Source organism: Pholis gunnellus, assembly GCF_910591455.1.
Source record: "Pholis gunnellus genome assembly, chromosome: 20".
NCBI classification, from domain to species: Eukaryota; Metazoa; Chordata; class Actinopteri; order Perciformes; family Pholidae; genus Pholis; species Pholis gunnellus.
In genome coordinates this window covers 18,629,709-18,656,937 of record NC_136547.1, presented here as the reverse complement: position 1 = coordinate 18,656,937, position 27,229 = coordinate 18,629,709, and the positions used below count along the sequence as shown (strand labels likewise).

Below are 27,229 nucleotides of genomic sequence, written 5' to 3'. Positions count from 1 at the left end.
AGGCCATATAAAGATTGAAAGCTCGCAATTCACATATGCAGACAGTCCCTGAATGCGGCATCGGCTAAACCTCGCGTGTGTGTGCGCGCGCGCATGTGTGCGCGTGTGTGTGTGTGTGTGCGCTCTCGCGCTCTGTTTGTGAGGCACAGAGTTGCGTGCGAAGAGCTCGACATGTCATTCAGAGGAATCCGCCACCTGAAACGCGAGGAAGTGAAGGCGACTCAATTGGGTATAAAGCATCAGCCAACATCTGCCCCGAGCAGTGCAAAGCTGATGAAAACATCAGCTCGGAGCTCATACAGGACCTCTCCGATTTATTTGATTTTCCTTGGATTTATCATTTGGCATCACCGAGTCGGTGCACCCAGGGAGACGCGTCTCCTCTTTTCTGCACTTTAAGTGAATGTGACTCCACAGCCATCACGATACTGGAATTAACTGATATCCCGAGGGATTTGGGGTCAGTGCTTTAATTCTTTGACGTTTCTTGCATGATTTTATTGTCTTCAAAGTGTTTTTATTGTACTGTTTATTTTTAGGGATCCGGGCTTTGCTAAATATCGATTGCATGAGTTGCACCAGTGTGCTGTAGTTAACTATATGGCAATTGTTAGTGCGCTAGTAACCGTTCACGTGCCACAAATATTGTGGCGCTAATTAACACAGACTAGTTTGTTTAGATTTTATAGCTTGAATAGATTTAATATGCTGTAATTTGTATGCATGCAGGGATTCACTGCATTTCCCACCACCCTAAAAAAAACAACGACTTTCTGAATTCTAACTGTCTCACGTGTGTTGAAGTTTAAGTTAACGTCCTCTCTGTCTCCTCCGCAGCGCACCTGTTACCTCCACGGAGCGCGAGATCATGATTCCTCCGGGAGACTGCATGTACGCGGGCAGAAAGAGGAGGAAGCCCGTCCAGAAACAGTTAAGGAGCGATGTTGAATATTGTGACATAATTCGTCAAATCGATGCTATAGCTGACAAACGGTCGCACATTTTGTTGGTGCCTTTCCTGGTAACTTACAGGGTGGCGTCACTCTTTATGATTCGGTCGGAAGTTACAGATCCGCAACACCATGGAGGTGTAAATGTAGCTTCTGTTGGTATTGGTATTTTTTATATCATTGTAGCACGGAATACTAAGTTTTAATCCCATAAATAGCAGACTAGAGATCTTAGCACACATAATATTAATAATATAGCACTTATTACATCGTGGTTATTTAATTATAAGCCTCTTACTACTCACTACAGCTTAATATTCCAAGTCTATATGTGTATTTGCGTCCCTTTTGATCCCTAATTATTGTGAGTGGAGTAACATTTAGAATATATAGTGTTTTCTTTCTTACTTCACATGTAGCATGTCTTTTACCCACAGGCGTAGGAGTCAATCGTGTGTTTTAGGTGTCCATGGTTTTTTAAATGCAGAGGACAGTATAGTTTTGGGGCCATCTTGTCAGCTGATGTCATGAATAGTGAGTAGGTTATATAAGTTTTAGAGGAGGGAAGTGGTAATTTAACAAGGCCTGTGGCATTTATAAAGTTTTCATGTTTTGCTCTGCCTCTGCCGCTGATTTGAGAGGAAGTCTTTGCCACATCATATCAATACTGTTTGTGCACTGGACAGAACTACACTTGCATCTGTAGTCTGCATAGTCATGCCACAAGATATTTTAGGACTTTGTTTAATATTGAAATAATAAGGCTGTTTTGGTACTTTTAGTTCCTCATGAATATTGTAGAACTCACAAGTGAGCAGTGAAGTAAACTTAAGTTTCGTTGAATAACCCAGATCAAAACGGCACATTCAGACGTTCTTCTTTTGTACGTCTTCGTAACTCGTGGAGGGTGTGTGATTTTTTTTTTTTATTCATCCGCCAGAATAAAACAGAGTCCAGGCATTCATGTAAAAGCATTCCGTCCCTCTGATCAGAAACTGTCAGCTGTGGAAATCGGAGCTGACCATTACATACGCGGATCATGTTAAGTTTTGGCTCGTAGCGCCGTGGCACCCCGTCCTAAAACACACAGATTACTCTGTGCCTGAGGAGCATTTTATGTGCTATGCGGCACCGAGAGGAACAGTGCAATAAGTCCAATAACTTTAACATCAGGAGTTGATTTGAAGAGTGGAACAGCCACAGTGGATTTAGGTAAATACAGAAATATTACTATCAAGTAAACCCACAGGATTTATGCCAGCGTGGAAAGATATTCTGCAGTTCGAGAAACAAAACTCATTTGTTTTGTCTTGTTGTAAAGAAACACATTTTACTGGCAAACAAAGAGACTTGTCATTTGAGTGAACACAAATCGTTGCGGTGCATTGTGGACTGATTCTAAAGGAAATACAGTTAAAAGACAGACGTGTGCAGACTAGTGTGGTTTATTTGATCAAATGGCTCTACTTGGGTTGGCGTGGTGATGTGCAGAGTCAGACAAAACATGAAAAGTATTTCTTAAAAATACATTAATTCCAATGCTTCCTTTAATAGTTTGGTGGCCTGTTTTTCACATTGACCCAAAAATCAAATAGTCACACATGAGTCAGGCATTGCTCCACTTGTTGTTTTTGTTTGTGGTAAGATTTTCAAGTTTGTCCCGACTGAAACACATGATTTAGTCGAAGCTGTTTTTTGTTTCGCAGCTGAATGCATGACTTCTGATGGTCTCGGGTCCATCCCCGCACGCGTCCCCCGATGCCCATTTAACCCCGTCTTCCTCTCTTCCCCTCTGTCCGTCTCGCCATCAGGAAGCAGTCCTCTGCCAACGAGAAAACCAACCCGTCCAAGCGGCACAGAGACAGGCTGAACGCTGAGCTGGACCGGCTGGCCAGCCTGCTGCCGTTCCCCCCGGATGTCATCTCCAAGCTGGACAAGCTGTCCGTGCTGCGCCTCGCAGTCTCCTACCTCCGCGTCAAGAGCTGCTTCCAAGGTAAAGGAGGTCGAAAGACGACATTTTGCAGCGGCGGGTGGAGGGGCCGGGCTGTTTGGTTTATGTGTGTCTGTCTCTGAGTTCAGAGGGAGTTGCGATTTGATTTACGGGGTTAATAATGTGAGATTTGCTGCTGTAAATTGGCATATGGATCAATGTTGTCCACCTCTGATATATTTTTATTGCACAACTGACCCACAAACAAATGTGAAGTAATTCTAAAATGATACATAAATATCTATACTATTAGAAAAAGTAGTAGTAGAAATAATAATATCCTGGTTTCAGTGGAAAATAAACATAAATACTATTTTTGCAATATTATGGAAAATGTCACTTTAAAGATATTCTGTGTCATTTAAAAAATATTGCCTCGAAAAGATTAAAAAAATATATTCCTTAACCCCAAACCATATTAGTCAAACGCTTGTGCTGAACGGGTGAGAGTCCCCTCGGCCTTTGCATTACGGGAGCTGTTCTTTTCTGCGCTGTCTTTCAGGAAACACCGTCATGCCGTGTCATGCGTTAACAGACAAAGCAGGGAACGTGTCTCTTGTGTTGTCTCATCCTCCCGTGCTGAGTAATTTCTCATAATTTGAGGAAGGCAGCGTCACCACAGCTGCATCGTTTTTTCGGTTCACCCTCCCCCAAAATCCCCGTCACCCTTCGTGTGTTGCCACAGCATGTAATTAAAAGGTATACTGAGGCTCACTCTTGTTTCCCCACCCTCCACCGAATGCTTCCCCTTCCTCTCCTCGTGTTGCTCCACGATCCACTTCAAATATTCATGGGCCGCTTCAGAACGCATTCCGTTGCCGGTGGCCTCGGCGACTGCCATATCAACTCAGAGGCTACTGGCACAGCCGGATGCGACAGCTCTAAGACAAGAGCTCGTTTTTTATTTTTATGTACAGAGCAAAGAATAAGCAAAATGCTCGTGACAAAGTAGACGGGAGGATGAAGGAAGGGAAGCGTAGGGCAGTGGAGAGGAGGCAGTATGGAGAGGTCCGGTGAGGCTCACTGTGTTCCTAGTCCCGGGGTCCTCATGGAAAGGGATTTGTACAGTTCTGACCAGCTGAAAGTTTTTCAGCCATCACCTCTTCGACACATGCGGCTCTCCTCTTTCACCTTCCGCTCCTCTGATCCTTGCGGCGCCCTTAATCTCCATCATCTGCTGCCTTGGTTTGGCGTGGCACCCAACAACTGGCATCCTGTTGGCCAGAGTCATGTAACTTTACACACACACACACACACACACACACACACACACACAGTTACTTGTTTTACCCCGAATGCTCATGTAGCTTAGCCATCACGCAAAGTTGCAGTACAGGTGCTAATTGGACTTATCAAGGGTTGCCTTTCCCGGATAAGAGATCACGCACAGATAAAGACCACAACCGCTGCCTCACTGCAGGACTGAGCGAGAGAGAGCGGAGAGAGTTCAGTCACGTGTGTGGAAAGTGTTGAAAGGTGTGTCGTAAACGAGCCGTGAAGTGGGTTGCGTATTTGCCTGCTAATAGCTCTCTGTGCTCATCTTCCGAAGTGGTGACGGCACTAGCATTTGCGGTAAAGGCGGCATTTATCAGGAATTATTTATATTCCGAACTCTGTGAACATGCATTATTGCAAAAGCCTCTATTTGTTTGCGCCAACACTGCTGGGTGCCTATGTTATCAGTGGCAGTAGTGACCAGCTTAGCTGGCTTTTAATGCCACACTAATGAGATTAATCAGTGTGGAACACGATGGATTTGGTTCTGTATACAAATCTGCCCTCCCTCTCTCACTGGACTCTCAGAGCCGCAGCTTTGTCCGCTGATATTTCAACATGGAGCATGGCCAGAGCTCCTCCAGATGAATCTAAGACGAGCAACAAGTACATATCCACATCCTTCCTGTGGCTTGGAACAACAATCATAACCTCTTTTTTCACCCCCCCCCCCTTCTCTTTCGAACACTGAGTGACTCACTGAAAACATGCTGTGAAACCGCCTTAAGTTTTGTTTGCATTTATAAACTCTTTTATAGAGGAGAAATGAAGATCTTCCTGCTCTCACCGATGCAGTTCTCCTTTCTGTCCACCGGGGGGACTGTGGGAAGTTGCTACGCAGTCATCACTGATGTGTAGTTTAATTAGTTGTGATCAAGTGGCTGCATGTCGGACTGTATCATTTGTTTTTCTCATTTTTATGACATAGATTCACTGATTTGATCTACTTCACTGTGAGACAGTTGAAGGTTTACAGACGGAGGAGAAGAAGAAGAGAATCGGGTGGCAGGTGGTTTTCGAGAGCACACTGAGATTCTACCGGTCGTCTCTGTTGCGTGACTGCTCAAGGGTGGAGCAAAGTGAACAGTATGTACCTATGCACTTAATGCAAATACACCTCCAGGCTGTGTGTGTGTGTGTGTGTGTGTGTGTGTGTGTGTGTGTGTGAGTAAATAAAAAGCGACACCGGACAGAGAATCACTTCAGCCAGTTTCCCTTATTCATCATATTCCATGAGATTCAGCTGCGATGTGCTTACGGGCACAATGAGATACGGGACCTGAGACGACTCCTTGTGCTCTTTCTATTTGATGCACTTTGACATTGATTAATACAATTTTATTTCCCTTTTTATTTTTTAATGGTATTTTTGTTTATTCTGCCTGTAGGGTGTAAATGTCCGCTCGTAAAATACCCGTTTCGCAAGGATGTATGACAAATATATTTATATTCCAAAACTCACAATCCAACGATTCAAACGGTCATACACTTTAACTCTCTTGCAGTGCGACTATAAAAGCTGAGGACAGTCTGGACAAACGTTTGTCCATTATTAGTGTATATAGTGATGCAGCTGCTGCAGTTGTCCCCAGTTGAAAAAGTGGGCCACAAGTCCAGGGGCCCCTTCAAACAAATAAATAATTTTAAAGAATCCAAATCATCAGTTCATAGCCTACGGGCTTTGTCCCATGTTTTTGTTTTGTTTAATTTTCATTTTAGGTCAGGGTATCTTTATTCTCAGCATTTCTAGGCAGATGCCCAAGCGAGTAGGATCATGTGAATGTGTGTGTGTGTGTGTGTGTGTGTGTTGACAGTCAGCAGGCTGCAGTTCCCTTCTCTTCCATGTTAGGTCTCTGTAATTGCTGAGCTTGTTAAATATTTACTCTAAGGATTATCTGTCCCTCCTCCTTTGTCTTTCTGCCCGATTGCCTTTAATTCTCCTCCAGTCTGTTTTGCGCGATTGTGTTTCGCTCCTTTTTTTTTTCTCTCATTATTTGAAACTAGAATTTAGCTTTGTTTTGAATATTTAATCAGGTTGCGGGCCATACTTTCATAAGGGATCAGGTAACTAAAGGCAAAAATATTTCCTTTTTAATTAATTTGTATTATTGTTGAGACTTTTTTTTGTATTTCGGTGGCATAATGGAATCACGATATCTGGTAAAATAGTTCAGAGTGTGTCAAAGAAATGGGACTTGCGCCTTTACTCCTTCCTTCCCTCTCTCTTCCTGTGTTCCTAGACTAATATGAATTGAAAGTGACTCTAACAGAGAGAGCAGAAGTCAACGGGGCTTGTGATGAGAATCAGATGGGAGTTCTAAGAGGACCTGGAGCCCACATAATAAAGGACAGACCCTCTTCCCTAACGTTCAGCCCGGTGTACTGCACCGCTCTAGGCTTGAGATCAGCTCATGTAACCCGTGCCAATGCATTCATGTTTAGCTGCTGGCATGATATGAATCTCATGAGATCCAACGCGATGTCGGCGCTCCTTCTCGTAGGTTTTGTGTAATGTGGTCACACTTCACACTCCCCGTGTCTCTTGATAAAGCAGAACACTTTCAAACAAGAAATCTTTGAGGAAAAATAAATTGTAAAGCATGTAAAGCTTGTGACCAAGACGATCAGCAGTTCATATCCCCAGAATGGCCGGAACAGTTTCCGTTGTTTGTTTTCGGAGCAGAGCGTGGCTTTACAGGAAACCCTGTACAATGTGTTAGATGTGTGAAAGTGGTGGTTCTTTTGACTGTGATGAGGTGTGATAGACTTTTATTTTGACGCCATCTGTCACCATCCAAGCTCTGGACCCTCGTGGCACTGATATCTGATAGCAGCGATCAGTGTGTGGCCTTCCTTTGGTGTATTTGCTGTACTATAGCTAAACATTCATCCTACGCATCCATTGCAAAATAATACATAAACCCAAATCATTTAAAAACAATACAGACAAAAAGATAATCCACTGTTTTCCCCTTCATTTATACTCTCTCCTGCATAGTTTATGCATTGTTTTTTTTTTGTATTTTTTAAATCTCAAAATAGACCTAAACACTAACCTCAGTGAGACATGAACAACCTGTAAAAACATCTATAATATGACTCCAGGGCTGTATTGCTCTGCTTTCATTGAACGATCCGCCCTGTAAACCATTACTGTCTTGCTGTAAATCACAACAACCCCTGAAGTTACCACCAAAAACAATCTCATGCCCAAACATAAATGCCTGTGGTGTAAACGTATCCACATCGCAGCAAGGTGTATTTATAAGTGTGTGTGTGTGTGTGTGTGTGTCCGGAAGCCCACGCGATTAAAGCCCCACCTTCCCTCATAGCTGTCAGACCAGTCTGGGCGTAAACGGGGTATGGGGACACACACACACACACACACACACACACACACACATACACTTGGCCACATAAAATTTTATGAGAAACATGAAAGTTTGGTAACTTGGCATTCTGATCGCCTCACTGCTACGCGAAAATCCATACAACAGTGTTTAGATCTGCGCTGTGTATCTTGTGTCGCTATAGTCTCTCTCTCGAAACGCGTGCCAGTCAGTTTCGGTACGTGTGTACGTCTGCCTCTAAATGCTGGGTGAGCTTTTAATAAAAGAGGAAGAGAAAGGCCACAGAGCCCGCAGACTCACGGCAGGCATGCGCCACTTGTGACGTCGGCCAGCAGACAGGAGACGGTTTTGTAACCAGCCCGCCATCAGTGCAATAGAGGAAGGAGGGAACAAGACAAAGCAATCAGTCTGGATCCATCTACCAATTTTTAGGAGAATATCATGGTCGTCTGGCCCCCTTCAAATGTGTGTTAAATCTTTTTCATGTTGAATCTGTGTCAAATCCAGTCAATACGTGTGCTCATCATTCGCTTTTCCCAAAAAGGGAAGTGCAGCAGCGTGATAGCTGTTTCTGAATGGAGTCTTTGCTCAGGGGGGGGTGAAATGTGTATCAGGTCACATTATGGACGGACTTCGTGTTTACTAAACTCTCGGTGACCCCACACTTTTTCCTTCCGCAACCCAAAGGCAGACAAGACTGTCGGGCAGAGGCCAAGACGAATCGGCAAGCCGCGTGGACAAGAAATGAAGTGAAAAGGTTCAGCATTAGAAAGGTCAAAATGTGGTCAATTCACTTGTTGTTTCGAGTTTTTTGAAACAAAAAGCTCAGCTCTGGAAATTTCCGGTGAGTCGGAGACTGCGACCCACAGTTGTTCGCATTGCTAAATGTTGCCAGGAAGGTAGTATTGGCAGCTTGTTCACCTTCTCTAAGAAACTATACGTTTAATTCTCTTTCCCCACTGAGAGTACATGTTCTCAGTGTTTTACGTCGGCGTGCAGCCGACCCCAGCATGGCCGTACGGTTGGTAAACACCTTGGACGGGTCCATCACTCGTAAATCTAAGATCCACTGTTTAAATATTTGTGTTCATTGCTTTTTTGGGCAGAGTTAGCATCATTGTCAAAGTGTCCCTTATGCCCAAAACACTAGTTTGAAATGAAGAACAATTTCTTCTTTTCTTTCTTTAACATGGCTGTAGACTTGTTTACTGACCATTTCATGAGAATCCCAAAAATGTAACTTGCAAGCGACCTGTTCGGTTGACCTGCAGCACTAGTATCATGCGCTGAGTGCACAGCTCATTAACCCGTTTGTTACATCTGTCCATACCTTTTTTGAAGTGAACACTCAAACTCACTGAAGGTCAAAGCCATTGACCTTTTCATTCTCCCCTGTTGTTTGACCCGATCACACTGTTATGGAGGGATTAGGAGATAGAAAACACCAGGAATCAGTTGGACTTCTTGGGTAATTGGTATCAACTTGACGAGCTGTGAGTCGACGCTGACGTGCAGGTTTCTTGATGCCTTAGTTGCGTTGGGGCGATTGCGCGTTTGAGTCCTCCGACACGCAACGCTTCAAAGCCCAAAGGATGCGAGGACTTTAACCCATCAGCCCATCATATCAGTTGAATGCCATATGTCACAACAAGCCTGAAGACACACACAAGTAGACTGGCCAGCGCTGTTCTAGTGTTGGTGGCACGACATCTCCAGTTCACCCCGGGGGCTGGTACATTACAAGACTTTTACATTATGAGTAATGAAAGGTGATGCTAAAGCGGACAAAAAGCGGGTATTTGAGCTTTCGTGATATTTATTTCCACCAGCAATACTGCCAGCAGGTCACATTGTCACGATTTTCTTTTGACAGCTCATTAGATCATTTAATGTAGCTTCACATCACTAAACCTTGTGATGTGTATTGATTAAGAGCATCCAGGGAGATAATAGATTACAACACCATCATCCGTTTGTATGCTGTTGAAGCAGAGACAATGTACTCTTACGTGTGATTATCATCATCAAATTAAGGGTACAGATTCGCCCCGTGACTCCATTTCTGTCTACTGTGTTTCATTCATTAAATGTCGATTTTCTCTCCTTTTTTCTGTGACCATGACTAACACTCCTGTGTCTCTCTCTCTCTCTCTCCTCCTCCTTTCGCTCCCTATGGGGTTCTGCTCTTCTGTTTGTTTCACTGACCTCTGTGAAAGAGAATCACCTCTCATCTCCATGTGCTTCGTGAGGAGTGCGTGATCAGGCTAAATGCCAGTGCTCAGGCTTTTCTCCTTCCTCTTTCCTCCACATGCGATGTCTGTAATTCCGTGCTACGGGTTCTATATACAAACGTAGATGTATGGCCGCTTAATACGTTTCCAGTGTAAATGTTAATGTGTTCTCACTGTTATGACCTAATACCAGTGCTTTAGGGTCTTATCATTCCCGTCCTTTATTTTGGCACGCTAAAACCCCGTTCATTTGTTGTGAGTGTAAGACAGAAATAGGTTTATACGTTAAAGTAATATACTTACAATCATGACAAATAAAATTTAGATACAGACTATTTTTTTGTGCAGCAGTTTACCGTATGAGTTGGCCATTTTCATACCTGTGATTCGGTCAATATAACAACAGCGGGTTAACTTTATGCAGGATGAACAGTGTTCATGAGTAGAACCATTGACAATGTGTCGTTTTGACCCAGAGTATATAATAGTATTTGTTTTTTATTGGGATTATTTACCCAAACTGAAATACAATAGGCTCTATAGTATGGTTGAGAATAATTTGTTAAATTTGTTTTCAGATAAAACTTGAGCTTTTTATGTCTAACACTGGGGTCAAAACAGCCATTTTAATTCAGGAAAGTAACCGTTACAGTAGTATTATTATGCATATCAAAATAATCCATTATCTTGGGTTAGATTTGGACCCAATTGTTTTCTACCCATGGGTCCTGGCTGCAGTTTACCCAGCTCTGCGTCTGTGCTATTTAGACCCAATGCGTGAGTGTATCATAGACACACGAGTAGAACAACTTCTAAAAATAATTTCAAGATCATCTTCAATACATTTGCAATTAAAATATTTATACCGTATAGATATATATATATGTATATATGTATGTGTGTGTATATATATTTATTTATTTCCTTTATTGCGGCTAATAGTCATTACCCGCCCAATGGTTCCATGCTGAATTGCACATCAATTGCATGTCGGCTCACTCTCCCACCCTCTTGCATGTATGTTTGCCCCCTCTGCAGTAATCAGTCACACAATAGCTGTTAACTAGCGCGACAGGCCAGCCACGCTAATCCCTCGTATGTGTCGAGAACCATGAATGGAGAAGCCGCCTTATGCGTTTAGGATCCTCACAGCTAACTCATTAGTTGCTTGAATCAAAGGCATGACACTGGCTTTGTCCCTGCCTGGCCTCTCGTGCCACAGACACTGAACTCGCTTGAGTGGAGCTGGGCTCTGTTGTCCTGGGGGGGCCAACAGAGCCCCCTGGGATCACAAAAGGCCATAAGTGAATTACTCAAATCAGTGCCGAGGGGGGCCCCCCCCCCCCCGTTAGACGCGAACTGTAACAGCTAGTGGCGGCCGTGCAGCAGTGGGAGGTGTGTTTTTGTGCAAGTGTGTGTGTGTGTGTGTGTGAACAAACGGGTAGAGTGTGTGTTTGAGTTTGAGTGAGTGTGAATAGACAGCCAGGACTCATGCAGAGTGAGCAGAAGCCTTTGTTGGCCCAACACTATTGTTGGAAGCTGTCTTGTGTAATTACTGCCACAGCTACCGCCTAGTGCGCCCGCTCTGCCTGAGCAAGGAAGGCTCAGAGGGACGAGGAGGGAAGCAACAAGCGCACACCGAAAAGCCCCCGGAGCTCGAGTTGATAATTATATTATGGAAGCATTTTAAGCATGCAGCGGCGCTACAAACAAGCTGACAAGTCCCAGCTGTTGTCTTACATGGTTTATTATATCATGGCATTCAATTAGAAAGCTCACATTGCTGCAAGTATATTTCAAGTTCATAGGGTGTGCAAACTGTAGTTAGTCCACGGCCGCTATGCTACTGGCAGACACATTTCTTATCGCAAACATTTGTTCTGCTGTTGGTTTTCAGTCAATCTGTTCTATTTTTGTAGGCACGCCACTCGAGCAGGCGTAACCCCAACTACAGCCCTTTTGGCTTAGATTAACTCATTTCACATTGCCAATTTATATTCATCCCCCACACAGCAAAACAAATAGACTTTGATGATCTCCATGCAAACATGCAATATGGCTAACAGATTCGGCCCCACCCAAAGCCACATTTTGAGAGCTTTGAGAGATTTGATAACTCATTAAGCCTCGGAACAGTCATTTTCTTTCTTGTTGTGGCATGTGAGCACTTTTCTGCTCAGAAACCGCTTCCTGAGTTTAGGGGGAAAAAAAGTTTTGTGACTGTTTATTGTAAGATGACTGAATTTGAAAAACTGAATCAATTTTGCAGCAATGCTGGAATGCCTAATAAGACCAAATTAAAAAAGGGGCCTACATGTGGCCGTAATTGGGATTACAATTGTACAAGTAACCAAATCAATAGTAGAATCCAAGAATCGGATTTTGTTACGGTCAAGCTTGTCTGTGTCCCTCTGTTGTCCCGTTCGCATGCTGCGGGAGGCGGTCCACAATGAACTGATTGATGACACGACATAGATTCACTCCCCTGTTGCCTCCGAGTGAACACCAAAGGCCTATTAGCTACAGCACAACCAATTTAACACGGCCACTCGAATAAAAAGCTCACTGGTGTCAGTAATGCGATCTGTTGGTGGCTAAACCGAGCGGATGGAGAGTCTATTCACAGTGGCTGATGAGTGAACTCAGCGACACCGCGGCTCTGGCACGACGCTGATCCAACATCTCACAGGGAACAACGCCATAAAGCAGCCAAGTGGTGCGAAAAAGGGAGAAATCACAGGAAAGGTTTGAACTATATCAGCAAACTCAAGTCAACGTCTTTTGTGGTCTGCGGTCACATTTGTCTCTACGTTCTGCAACCTTCACCTGAATGCGTCGTGATCCCGGACTGTGACACTGTCAGCTTGGCCGCAAAAAAAAAAGAAAAGTGTTGAATCCTTAAGAAATGATGGTTTAAACCTGCATACATTCAGTGTAAACACCAGCGCTTAAGTTGAGTGATGGAATTAATGCAAAGGAAAACCGAAGCCTAAGCCTTTTATAAGCAGAATCACGGCCTGTGTTTGTTCTCTGAACACTCGCGTGGCATGACTTCCACAAGTACTACATGTCATCAGGTTGTGCCCGGGCGCACTGTACACCAGACCCGTTTGTTTTGTCTGTCACCTCCATTTATCTTAATTGAAGCATGCCTCAGTGTGCAACAGTGGCCCCGGTCCCTGCTGTTGTTCCCTAATGTAAATCGATATGTTTCCATGCGGTTGGAAAGATCACTAAGCAAAGGTGGCATCTGACCCGGTACAGCTCTATACGCTAACTACCGTCAGCCAGATGAGGTCCGCTTTCATCAGTATCTGATACGGGAAAACAGGAGCACGTAACTCGCCCGAGTAAAAATAGTCCTTCAGATCATGTCATATAAAGTTAGGGTCACTTGGAGAAGCTTCGGTTGGGGGAATAGCTTTTTTTTTTCGATCTCAGACTGAGTGTGTTGTAAGCCCACCACACAAAACGTAACTGACACTGAACCAAGACATATTGCTGTGCATCCTGTACATTGCAAAACATGTATTTCAGTGAGAAATGGCCATAGTAAGGGCTATTTGAAGATAAAGAATGTGATGCAAGACGATGTTTAAAGGGGTTGTGTGTTTTTTGTTTTTTTGTTGGCTGTGCACCCACAGCAGTCTGAACTCTGCGTGAACTCCCGCTCTCTGCTGAATTATGATCGAATGAGTGAGTCTGACAAAATATTTTTAGGGTGGAGAGAGACGCAAGCAGAGGGTACAGCTGGAGGAACAGCGGGTGAAGGAAGACAATCTCATCACACATGCACACACACACACATACACTTTTACTTGGGCGCCTCAATGGAAGACAAGGTGAAGTCAAAACATCAGTTAGCGGCAGCGGGATGGTCTCTGACTTGACAGCGTCCAGGCACATTGTTAAAGAGGGACAGCTCTGCAGGGGCAAATGTCTCACCCAGGCAGCCAGGTATCCATTGAGTCAGGATGGCCAGAGTATGTGTGTGTGTGTGTGTGTGTGTGTGTGTGTGGGGGGGGGGGGGGGGGGGGGGGATGACTGAGAGAGAGAGACAGAGCGAGGCAGTTGCGTGACTTGTGCTTGGCTCAGCCCTCCAGCCCCCCCAGGCGTTATTTGTTAGCTAGGAGAAAGAAGGGTATATCTTAAGTGTTCAACAGTAAACAGAGCCGCGAAGAGGCCCCGAAAGCTCACTGGGATTTATTTGAGATGTGTGCGTTTGTGCGTGTTTGTGCATGTGTGCACTGCAAAAAAAAAAAAAAAAAAAAAGACGGGCGGGGCAAGGGATTTCATCTTGTATCCGATCGTTTATCAACCTCACTTAAAGCCAATGAGGAAAAACTCCAGTGGGAAGTGATGATTTAGCATAATCACATATGTGTATATACACACTTACACACACACACACACACTACAAACAAAATGCTATTGACTCAAGACTCTCATTTTAGAAGTGTTTCCTTTATTTATAAATGTGTGTTATAAATTGTTAATTCTACTGAAAAACCAGCTAGGTTTTCCTGTTGTTTCTGTGTGTGTGTGTGTGTGTGTGTGTGTGTGTGTGTGTGTGTGTGTCTGAATGTTGCACTGGAGGTTTCACTGACATCACCGACACTAAGGGCCCACTGGGGGAGTTTATGGTGAAAGCTCTCTGAGGCTCTCTGAGGTTCCTTAAACTGTAATTTCAACTGACAAAAAAGGGAAAAAAAAAAAGTAGAAGAAGTAGTGAGTGAATAATAGAGGAGAAGAATGCTATTTTTAAACGTTGTGTTGCAGGTCGTTTTTTCCGTTCATGACATTCTTTGGATTCAAGGCACCAGTGTTGAAATGACACGCCTTGGAAATAGGAAATGTAACTGTTCCATAATGAAGCATCATACTAACCTACTGTCACGTTCCTTTTTATTTAAAGCTAATGTAGCAGCAGCTATGAATGCAATATAGTAGCTCATAGCTAAAGCAATAAATGCATTGTGGTAGTTCACAGCCACCGTCCGTCGCTCAAAGGTTATCTAATCTGATCAAATGAAATAAAAGTCGTTCCTGCTGCAGCCCTAATTGACACACACACACACACACACACACACACGTCTAAAGGCTGTCAGAGTTGCACTAGTTTGTGTTTTGAATATTTTTGGTGAGAAGCAGTTGGTAATCTGTAATTAGTGTTTAATTTCTACTGTTTTATCTCTTTATCTCTTTATCTCTACATGTCCACTGACACTTTGAATGCATTCTCTCTCTTTCTCTTCCATACTGACACGTTAACTCCTTTCACACTTGGACTGCCACTATTAACCCGTGCACGCTCTTGGATTGTTTGCAGATTTACTGCAACTACATTCAGGACTTAGTGGGGGGCTTACGCTTCAACTGGCATCATCTTTCAATTTACACGCTTTAGCTGGCTCCATCTCTCTGTAGGCTTTCACTTTAAGTGACACATCCAGCTCTTAACATTTCAACTGCTTTCTTGTGCTTTCACTTCAGACAACATTTTCGACTGACATCATCTTTCAATTTACAGACTGGAGCTGGCACTAATCTCTCTTTAGGCGTTCACTTTGACGGACGCCTGCAGCTCAATTCATCCCCTACACCTCGGCCGGCTTTTTTTAAACTCCTTTCAGCGAATCTTCGACTTCACTCAGCGCTTACACTTAAATTTACAGTTCAACTTCTTTCAGTATTTGCATTTTGACTTCAGTATTTCAAATGTAACGTTTCAATTGCAGAATATCCCCGGCGAGAACATAAAATGGTACCTTTTCTCGTAACGGGACATTTTTATTTTCAACAATGATTCAATTTTATTCTATCGGCGAAGATTATGGCAGAGCTGTTGTCGGTTCCTTTGTTTCTGTGACCTCATTCGAAATGGAGCCACGGTGCACCAAGCCTCTGGACCTTTCAGGGACGAGCGCAGCGCTGGTCTAATGACTTATTCATCGGGCAACGATGACATGACCCCTCAAAGATGGTACATGACAGAGAGCAAAGGGATCAAGTAGGATCATCATATAAGGTGCAGGAGCTAATGGCTAATGCAGCGAGATAAGTGAGGTCTGAGTGCACGACGGGCCGGGGTTGTATAGATATCGCGGTGGTTGTTGAATTCTGATCGTGGATATTCGCAACAAAAGAAGGAAGAACGAGAAGGAGGGAGAAAGACAGAAAGAGGTGGTGGAGAAAAGTGTCCGACTCTGTTCCAGGGCCTGAGGATCGTGTTTAAATTGGAATGGTGCGCTGTGTAGAGAGTGTAGACTGAATTTAAACAGCTGCCGGCTTCACCCACAGCAACGCACACACACACACACACACACACACACACACACTCTGGGGCCCTCCCCATCTCTAAGTTTGCGTGCGGAGCTGGGAAATTCTCCATGCTAATGTGCCAGGGTTTGTTTTCATCATCAAATTGCAAATGTTTGAAATATGCATCGCACATGCAAACACACACACACACACACACACACATTTATCCAGTCAGAGCATTGGCAGTCTAATCCGTGTTTTTGTACAGTGTCATGTGTCAAATGAAGAGATGGAAGTGGCTTCCACCCATGTTTATTTTTCAGAAACCACTCCCATCATTTTTCAATCATTTTTTATTTCCTACGCAGTATTTCTTGCCCTGTAATGGATCTCAGTGCTTTCCCTGGCGCTGTCTCCAGATTAACACATGCAAGAGCTTTTCACACCGCGGGATAACAATTAGCTCGAGAGCAGGGAGATTAAAGAGGGAACTGAGTCTTGGCATGTTGATATATTGACTATACAGCCTGAAATATAAAGCTTTCACATCTTTAGCCCTTTAAACTTACCTCAAAGGCATTCAGTGTATTATTGATTCTTATACATCTTTCTTTACTGAAAACAAACAAAAAATCAGCAGAAAGAGATTATATTGTTTTTATTTTAAATGCACTTTCACCTGTTTTAAAAAAAATAGATGTATATGGTATATATTTTGAAAACTACCTTTAGCATCAATATAGTGTGATAGTGTTAATTTGGAGCAGAACAAAGTACCACAACCTCCATTTGCTTTACAAAAAACTACAACTCTCAGAACAAAGTTTGTGTTTTTTTTACGGGATGACTTGACGAATTAAATGTGATAGAATCGTCAGTCTGAAGTCTAACCCAGTTTCTCACCATCAAAAGTTAGCCGGGCCCAGCAAACATTGTGACGCCGAGGAGATGTTGATATGACAGCCTCCACCGACGTTGAAAGAATGTGTAAATATAGCACCAAAGTCAAAACTGAGTCACATCCGCTCGTCGTCCGTATAGCTGCCACCGGCGTCATTTTGTGAAACCGGGACTTCCATATCTGTCTGTCAAAAAAAGCTGTTTTCACTTGTGTTTTTTACTTTACCTCTGTATGCCATCATATTGTTGGTTTGCTTGGGATGATGTTGAACTTTTCTACCTCATGCCTATTACCCGCCTGTCAAATGTTTGCTGGGAGGCCTTATTTGATTTTTTCTGGGGGGAAAAACAGCAAATCTCGGCTTAAAGATACGGATAACCCAGTTTACACAACGAAGGAGTGTGTAATCCTTGTTTGCCCAAAGTTAGGAGCAAAGTCAGTGCAGCGTTAGCACCTCAAAAGTTATATTAGTGCATTGGTTATCACTATATTGGAAGAGTCACGATACCCCTTCAGAATGATCCTCTTTGACCTCCATAACAAGGATCATTTCCTTGTTTTTCCTCTTCAGTAAACCCTCCCGGTTACTGCATGTCGTCTAATGTTCCTGTCATTCTTTTGCTCAACAAATTAAAGTTAGAAGTGTGAAAGCACTTTTGTCCACTTCAGTTTCTCCGGGGTAAATGGAGATAATGATAGCTTTTTGGATAAATCAACTTCAGTCTCTATTAGAGGGGATGATAACAAAAAAAAACAGTGATTTGTCCTACCATGGTTAATGTGAGGGTAAACAACAGATCGCTGGAGACTCCTTCCTTGTGACTCATGAGCAACAAGTTCTCAGAAAGTAGAGAGAGACAGGCTTGGGAAGGAGCAGGGGGGGGGGGGGTAGACCATAATAACATCATTGTGGCTGTTTGAAGTCGCATCAGGCCTATTTCCCAGTTACAGTAAGTACAGGCTGTCTGCATGTCTACTGGCCTCTCGCCACTCAAAGGCCACATTCATAGAGGCGCTGCCTCCCTCACAGAGGGCAATTGGATCCACCGGATACCCTTCCCTTCTCACGCAATGTTGTGTAAACCCGGGGAAAATGACCTCAATATGTCCTAAACGAGTTAAGGATGAAGATGCCGCACCCGCCCACATGTCTCGGGCATGATAATGTAGTGATAGTTTTATAAATATCCCCTCATGCACACACACACACAGGAGCAGCGAATGCGGATTTGTCCTGTGCCTGTCAATGGTGTTCTTGCTCGATCAGATGTGCCGTTGGATCTCTTTAAAAGCGAACAGATCATCCTCCATCTGCTCATATTTTTAAATCCTTTGTCTTTCGCGTTGGCTTAAACAAAGGAGTTATCTGTGGCTTCTTATGGGAAACAAGTCCAAAGAACTACAGAAAAACCGTGTAAGTCACAAACTCAACAGGGCGGCCTCCCTCTGTGAGTTCACGCTGCTGATATTGAATATACAGCAGTAGTATATAGACATATTTATTTAATTCCCCTTAAATCATTGGCGCTCCTTTTTTATCATACATGATTTTCTTGACGTATCCCTTTCTTTGTCATTTTATTCCTACGTCAAGGCAGCTGTCTGTTTTGTCTGCTTCGTGATCTCAGAGCTTGTTAATCTTCCATTTAATCCTTCCTCTCTTGTGGTGCCACCACTCCTTTGCCTGGAGGCCTGCACAACCTCAACCTGTCTGCCTGCTGGTGCGGCTTTGGCACGCCTCCCGCACTTTTCAATGTTTTCGCCTTTATGACTAAGGCCGCGCCGATTCTTTACTTTTGTTGCTTCTCACCTGTCCCTTTACCACGACCGCGATTTAGACCCGACCGTCTTTGTAAATGAGCGTCGCGGCTACTAAATCGGAAAGCTTTGGCAATGAGGTCAACGTGTCGCGAGAGCTGACGCCATGAATGATTTTAACACGGGGCCGTGTTCGAGAGAGGTGGATGGGGGTTGCAAAAAGGCAGAAGGGAGGCGTAAAATAAAAGGAGAGAAACCCTATTGCATAATTCATTGGGCCATCACAATACCAATTCTCCATCCATCCATCCTTGGACCAGCATCTTTGTTAAAACGTCAGATGGGCCAATTCATGTAGAAAACTCTCAGACCTTGACCTAATTGGCAGAGCCATATGATCGTTGATGAGGCTGAGGCTGCTGTGGTGGACAATTAACTCTGATTCAGATTTTCCAGAAACAAAAGTCATTTTGTTGGATGATTGCGTATCTCTTCATCTACTAGTCAGACAAGTGTTTTTTTGTACATTTGCAGGATTCTTAGGACAGAAGATTGCAGAGATTACAACCTGTCTGTACGGCTAATAGATTCCCATGTTTCAAGTCAGCAGCTGGATGGATAGCAGAGTCAAAACACCTGCCAAAAGCCTTCAGGCCTGAGCCTTTACTCTTGGCAGGCCTCTCCTCCCTGCTACTTCAAGTCCTTCTCCTTCTCATGCAACCTCTCCCGGGCCAAATTCTCAGTCAATTTCCAGGCCATATTGAGGCTGTTTCGCCGGCCTCCCCTCCCCTGCTGGTGATGTCATGACAAAAAAACACAAACTGAGATTTGATGAGCTGGAAAATCTCATTTCAGCTTGTAAAGAATTATTGTCCACTCTGTGTAGCCTAAGTGTCAAAATGTCCACTTTGGTTATGCAGCATAGAGTGCAGGTAATAATATTTGAGACCTAGCTAGGTTTGTGTGTACTCGCACATATTTACAGCACATTTTGGGCATATACGCTTGTGTGCTTCAAGTGAACACTGAGCCTTTAAGACAAAGCTAAGACCGCCGTCGTAAACTACATGCGTCGTGCAGGAACAGAAAGCTTAACAGGCTTAGCAACAGTAACTGAGGGGGCCTGGCAGCAGAATAATAGATTAAAAGTCTGCCGCTGTCCATTTGTGTCTTCCTAATCACCCCAACATATGTTCAAGTAAGGAGGATGTCAAGAAGCCCTCGGTAGTAAGAGATACTGAATGTACAAATACAACATGACGTACTTGACCATTTTGCAAGTTTGGCTGAGCCGGAGAAAAACAAAAACTGAGCAATGGAAAGACAGGTGCCATCTTGATGAATGTTTGAGGAGACGCCTCTATTTGATTAAATCACAAAAGCGTGTCCTCAAACCATTGGATATGGATTGGAAAAAGGATGCAATGTTGTTTTTGTGCGCATCTTTTCAACATCCCTGTTAGTTAATATTAGTATCCGGTCTCAAGACACATCCTTCGTCCAACAAACCAGACCTTTGTAGGAATCTGCAAGTATTTTAGAGGGCCGGCCACGTGAATGATCCCTTTGTTTCACCGTCTTCACTAAACCCGTTCCAATCACTGGCGCTCACTTTCATCCCTGCCCCGCCGTCTTTGGTTCGCTGTCATCCCCAGTTACTGTATATTCCTCCGCGGGCTACCCTGGTGGTGGAGAGGTGATGAGAGGATAGAAAGGTGTTGGGAGGGAGAGGCAGCGAGACAGAAACAAAGAGGACGGAGAGGAGGAGACAGACGGATGGATAGACCCGGTCAGGACAGGACAATGTAAGGTTCCAACACACAGAGAAGGAAGTCTTCCACACAGAGAGACCCGTCAAGGATGAATTATCACTGAGGAGTTGACTCTCACCTGCACTAGCAACTGGCATCATTAGTGCAGAATGGTGCAAGAACAACAGGAGGATCACCGACGCAATTAATTCCCTGCTTTTTCCCAAAAAGTCAGATGTTTAATCTGAAAATCAGCTTTAGCCTGTGTTGCATTACCACTCCACAGCCACAGGTTGCATGTGTGTTACCAGCAGCGGAGGAATGCTTTGAGCGCAGAGAGCCAAAAATAGACATGCTGACCCTTTAAAAGCGGAGTCTCTAACATGTTGTGGCTGCCGGGAGAGATTTGCACGCTGTCTCTTTAAGATGGGCTTTTGTGTAGTGTAGTATTACTGTAGTAGTGTGTGTGTGCGTGCGTGTGCATACGTGTACATTTACTGTGTGTGTGTGTGTGCGCGCATGTAAAGCTGACTGAGCAGGCGAGGGGTTGCGTGACTACTGCAGACAAGGCTGTGACCTCAGAAAAGTGGTTATGAAAACGATCTGTCAAAGCGAGCGGAGAGAGAGAGAGAGAGAGAGAGAGAGAGAGAGAGAGAGAGAGAGAGAGACCAGCCCTGCAGAAATGAGTTAATTTACTTCCTATACTATCACTGAATGACACTGGAGAGCTGCCACACACATATTCCAGAAGGTATTCAATGCACATACACTAAATCTCACACACACACACCGTACTGTGCTTATTGCCGAGCCCGTGAGGGAATGACACTAACAGTCAGTCCACACAGGGGAGCAGATAGTGATGCTTGGAGACAAAAAAGTGAGATGAAAAAAAAAGAGAGAGAGAGAGGGAATATTTTTGCCACTGAGACTCAGAGAGGGGGAAAACAGGGGAGAGGTGGAGAAAGAAAGTCAGGTATCATGTTCCCGCTGTGGTAGTGGCATGCTCTGAATATCCAGGAGAGATTCCTGAGGTCGAGCACATGGAAACAATTGACAGATGATAGGAAAGTCTTAGAACTTACTTTTGAATGACTTATTGATAGCCTGTATGTTTGAATATTTTCTTCTTGAAATGAATAACGCGGGGGGGGGGGGTAACCGGTCATCAACATTTTTATACAAATGAATGTAAATGTAATCGCTGTTACACACAGTCAAGTTCATTTAAAAGTTCAACTTTTATTTTTCTCCTAAATGCAGAGAGACGTAATGCGATTTCAGTTTGTGGTGCACTTGAAATAATTAGAGGAAGAGCATCAGGTTAGTTTCCATAATGCGATTGCGGTGAGACCAGTGGCTGTTTTTGCTCATTACTCTGAGAGGTTGTACATCTGTAATCGAAGAAAGATGCAAGCTGTTCATTTTCAGCCGATACCGTGTATTTCGGGAACCAAGCTTTCAGGATAAATGAGGGCAAATATAACCGAGAATGTGTGAGTCTGTAAAAATATTACTTGTAAATGTACGCGCTGAATTTAATTTGTTACATTGAGGGAATTTGTTATTCCCTTCACTTGAGTAAAAGTAGGAATTTGCGATACAATCGTAAAATATTTCTGAAGGTTTACCAGTTTCCCCGGCCCTGACTTGAAGCAGAAAAAATAAAGAAGGGATAAAAGATGGAAGAGAGGAAAAAAACCAAAGCGAGAAAGAGGGAGAAACATATCGGTGTTCGGTGCAGATTGCGTGTGAACAGTAATGCTAGCCTTCAAAGAGCACAGTGGAGCACATTGTATCCATGCATGAGTCGCTCAACGGGGACAGCGGCGTGACGGAGGGAGGGAGGGCATACCAGGACAAGGGCCGGGAGAGAGATGCAGGAAGAGGGAGAGAAGAAGGGCGAGCGAGTCTGTGTCATGACAATTGTGATCTTTGTTGTGAGCAGGGGTTGCCAGCTCTCACGCTTTTGGCGTGAGATACTTGCTTTTTACGCTCTGTCCCACACTCCGAGGCTGCATATGCCGGTCTTCAATCAAGGAGAGTGTAAAAGCAAAGCTGGGCTGTGTAAAAACATATTTTTCATGGCTTGCAGGTTTCAATTAGCGTATAGTAAAAACACATAAATGCACATATATATATACGTATATATACATATAAAGAGTTAAAACCCTATCCCAGGATCTGTATTGGAAATGTGTAATGAATATGTGAGTGAAGTGAGAAGTAGCTCAGCGCTCGTTAAATCCTGGGCAGCTGTGAGTATCTTGGCAAATAAAAAAGTAATAACCGATAAATCACTATTAATACATAGTCGATACAGATTGTAGTAATTCATTTTATCATACCTTTCATCAAAAGATGAAGTGCTACAATTCCAAAAAAATGAATGAATGAAAGCCTTCCCGGACTAAAAGGTTTTGAGGCCTCGTGTAAAGGACACAAAGGTTCGTAGCGCTCGTAGATGGAAGTGCATTCCAAAGATGGGGGATAGTTGAGCTGAAGGCCCGATCTGCTGTGAGGATTAGTCACGGGGTGCAAAAGGGTCGAGGGGTCATCTGATTTCAGTTTGTGGAGTTTGGCAAATTTGGGGCTAAGAAGGTCTTTCAGGTGGTTCTGCTGCATTTCCATAAACACTGTGCATCGGACGGCTTAGGCGAAGAATTTTAAACTCTCATACGTCATATGATGAGGAACAAAAAACATCTGACCTTCTCGCGTGTGGTTTAAGGGTTTGTACTGTAACGTTTTTAAGAGAGTTCTTCCATGTTTAAAAAGTTCTCAGTTCTAAAAGTATACACGTAAACTACTGGAACAATTCTAAAACCACATTTATCTCGTCTCAATAAGATTCATAGCTACTGCATTTTCCAGACCAGTGAAGAACTTGAATTGTGTGTGTGTGTGTGTGTGTGTGTGTGTGTGTGTGTGTGTGTGTGTGTGTGAGTCGCTATCGTGATATAATTTCTCTGCACCAGCAGGGAAACAATATCACACACGCATCTTGCACACACATATTGTCCTCTTCTCCAGGGTCAATATTTACAGTTCATCCTCTTCTGAAAAATCACTCTGTCACACTGCCTTACCATCTCCCCCTCCCTTCCCTTTATCTCTCTCTCTCTCTCTCTCTCTCTCTCTCTCTCTCTCGCTCTCTCTCTCTCTCTCCCTATCTCTCCACTGCCAGTCACTTGTACTATATGTCTCAATGGCTGAGCGTGATCAAGGCCAATTATGGTTTCCTTTTAGCGTGCAGGGCATCCTGTGGAAGCAATACATTACAGGGAACTCGTGCCGCTCCATCTCTCTCTCCATATGTGAATCCTTCCCCTCCATCTCACCATCTCTCGTGCTAGTATTACATGTAGTAATTCATTCTCCACACAGCTGTTGCATCCAGTTTGAATGTGGGTAAATGTGAATTTAAGGGCGTGTCATGCGTTATGTACATATATGCGTTTCTCTCATGTCCCGGGGCTTCCTAGAGGATGTTCGGTTCCCCACTCATGCTTTTCCAAAGAGGATTCTTGTGTTCCATGTCTTGCACGACAGTGAGCGGATCTGGTCACCAGACCTGATGGAGTTGCACCTTTTGTAGATTTTCTCCCTGGATTTTGCAGAAGAATACGTATGAAAGTCGCATGAGACGGATTTGGCTCCGAAGAAAAATCCCCACCAGTTAACATTAGGAACAGCTGGCATTGTGATTATTTTACCGAACCATTACGACCATTTATCACTTTAGCTAACTGTTTCAACCACGTATCCATTACATCTAGCTAACTATTTCAATCAGTTATTACTTACTTTTAGCAAACAATTTCGACCGTTTCTCCATTTCCTCTAGCTTAGTATTTCGACCATTTATCTGCTACGTCTAGTTTTTCCTTCCGTTTATTATTTTATAACTATTTTGGCCATTTCTTACTTTTAGGTAGCTATTTTAAATATGTATTACTTTTAGCGAACTATTTCTACCATTTATTACGTTTAGCTAGTTATTTTGAACAGTTAATACTATAAACAAACTATGTCGAACATTTATCCATTACGTCTAGCTATTCAACCATTTATTACCTTTAGCTAACTATTTATACAATGTATTACTATAAGCTTGCTATTTATTTAAAGTTATTAAAACCTGGATTTTTTTAAATGATACAAATTCAAAGGTAGAGGTTCAAAAGAATAACCCACTTTCTGTTGCTGTGCGTCTGTTTCGGTTGAAGCGCTGGTGAGGCGGGGGGGTAGTAGGAAGGAGGTGTCGACATACACCAACACAATGGCACGATTTCCCTCCGCTTCTTCACAGGATGCTGCCTACATAAACAGACATGTGCAACACACACACACATAAACGAACAAAAGAACAATGGATCCACACACATGCTGCTTTCATTTGATTTACAACTGCTGAATCGTCTCGTAAAAAAAATAAAAGAATTCCGATCGCCTGTTAAATCAGTTCAATCAAACGCAGGATGTGGAGAACAAGTGGAGGAATCTTGGCTTTTCACAGTGTCTTCACACTTCGTTTATCTCCAATATGTTCATATCTGCTCCAGTTTTTATTCTTCCTGTACTTTATAGACATTTTGAAGTATTTCCATATGACCTCCATTCAGCGAGTTTTACATTTGACTCGATAAATATTTATTTCAGGCCACAAAGGTGGATAAACTCTACATCAACCCTTCTCTACCCTGATTAGAACTAAACTTCACATCTTATTTATTCTAGTTATCATCTCCTGGGTATTTTAGTGTGATCATTCCGCCCAAATTCAAGAAGTAAGGCCTATAAAACCTGAATTGCATCATGATACTGAGGCTATATAATCAAATCATGGAAACACATTTTCACTATAAACAGCTTTTTGTGCCGGGTTCCCTATTTGCTACCCTCTTGCAAACAGACGTTTTAACACTACCTGGTGCCTAAATAAGATGTATTCTGGCACGTTATTGGTCAATAATATTTTTTTGGGGGGGTTATGCATGTCTAAAGATGACTTTTGGACAAATACATTGTTGTCTCTGTGTGAAATACCATCGGTTAATGATGGTGAGGTGACAACCTTCTGTCCGGCTTCCTGCCACTCCTGTGTGGTAATGATTACATGAAAATTACACATCATGCGGTACCTTAAAGAAGCCGTCACGTGTTTCTTATCGACCATTAAGTTACACGCTTTAGTTCACTTGTTGATCATCACCCCCGTTATCAGGATCGGTGCCATTTCACTTTGTTACGTTGTCATTTTTTCGGTTCCGTTTCCAGTTCATTCCCGACTTGCAGATCAACGGCTCTGACGGTAGAAGACATCGCGTGTCCCTACTGCAGTGTGAAGTCTATTTAAGGGGCTTCAACCGTATGTCAGGAAAAACTCAGCGGCATGTTGCTGAGCTAATAATGTCTGACCGCTTTCCCTGTTAGCTTCACAAGTGCTCCTTTGGGAATAAGAGAGAGAGAAAGGTTGAGAGAGATTCAGAGAGAGGAGAGAGAGCAGCGAGTAAGACTCTCCAGTGTATAAAATGACCTCGCTGCCGTTGCGTGCCATGGTTTGTTTTCAGAACTGGCCACATGTTTGAACATTGCATAACTTCTCAGATGTGGTTTGTAAATCACCAAGTATTTTTGGGCTATAGAGGTGTGTGTGTGTGTGTGTGTGTGTGTGTGCTGACAGCCACCTTACCTAACAGCTTAAGCTTATTTATCCTCATGTAAATATCCTTTATTAATAAAAGACCCTGCGTCATAACGCATGGTGTTGTCAAAAATGCTGATCGCACCATTGAACATAACAGATCACCGACCGGTTGATGTCGGGGGGGAAAAGTCATTTTCCAGCCACAGTTAATCTCCCGTCCTCTGCTCCCGTTCGTTCCACAGCTGTCTGGTTCTGTCTCACTGTCCTAACTGTGCGAGGTCTCTGGCCCAATTAAAGGCCAATTAAAGGGCCAGTCCATGAAAACAGGGAAGTCTTTGTAGTGCTGTTTGCACAGGTGGTGTGCATCACATGTTGTAATGGTGTCAGGTTTTACGCATCAAGGCTGCACACATGGACACGCATTAGCCCGTATGCGCTGTACACTTTGTGTGCACACGCTTAAAAAGAGGCTCATTGCGAGCTGTAAACAGCATCATTTATTTTTCCTTAATAGAGTTAATTTCCAAGCGGGAGTTCTTCGACACTTAACTGGTTAACGAATCAGTCAAACTGATCAACTAAGCAGCTTTGATATGCTCCACTTTGGCTGCAAAACAAACCTTCTACACAAGGTAGTCAATCTGCCCTCCTCCATTTCTACCTGTTACTGTGTAGTTAAACAGATAAGGGAGTATGTCCACCACACTATACATTCAAATGTTAAGGGTACAGATCGCCAGATTACAAGCTCTCTGGTTTGTAACACAGCTACCTCACAGCAGAAGGGCTTTTATTCTGAAGGTTTTCACGTGATAAATTGACAAGCTGTTTCATTTTTGACATCGGGACTGAATTGGAATCAGTAAAAAATGCCAGGTCGCTGATCCGGAGCTCTTGTTCAGGTGTTACAGACCAGAGATCGGTCGTAATGTTTCTCAGGGTGCTTGGCATCAGTTGGTCCGCGAGTGACCCATCCCAAAAAAAGAAATGCTCAACCACAGTATTTCAGACATGACAGAAGAAATATGTTGACATTTAAAGGCTTGTTTCCAGAACAGCTGCCATGTTCGTCGAGATTTACAACCTGAGGCGAGCACCAGGCGAGTGGTGCG

At 43.5% G+C, this 27,229-nt stretch overlaps 1 protein-coding gene across 1 annotated transcript in view; it reads left to right on the top strand.

The window, feature by feature from the left end:
- Positions 1-868: 868 nt before the first annotated feature.
- Positions 869-27,229, top strand: part of ahrra (aryl-hydrocarbon receptor repressor a) — a gene marked incomplete at its 5' end in the record, with an annotated part of 57,091 nt that continues 30,730 nt past the window's right edge. Inside the window, 2 exons of the mRNA XM_079181105.1 lie at positions 869-930; positions 2,762-2,943. Coding sequence (XP_079037231.1) covers positions 869-930; positions 2,762-2,943 — 244 coding nt within the window. The remainder of the gene's footprint in view (positions 931-2,761; positions 2,944-27,229) is intronic.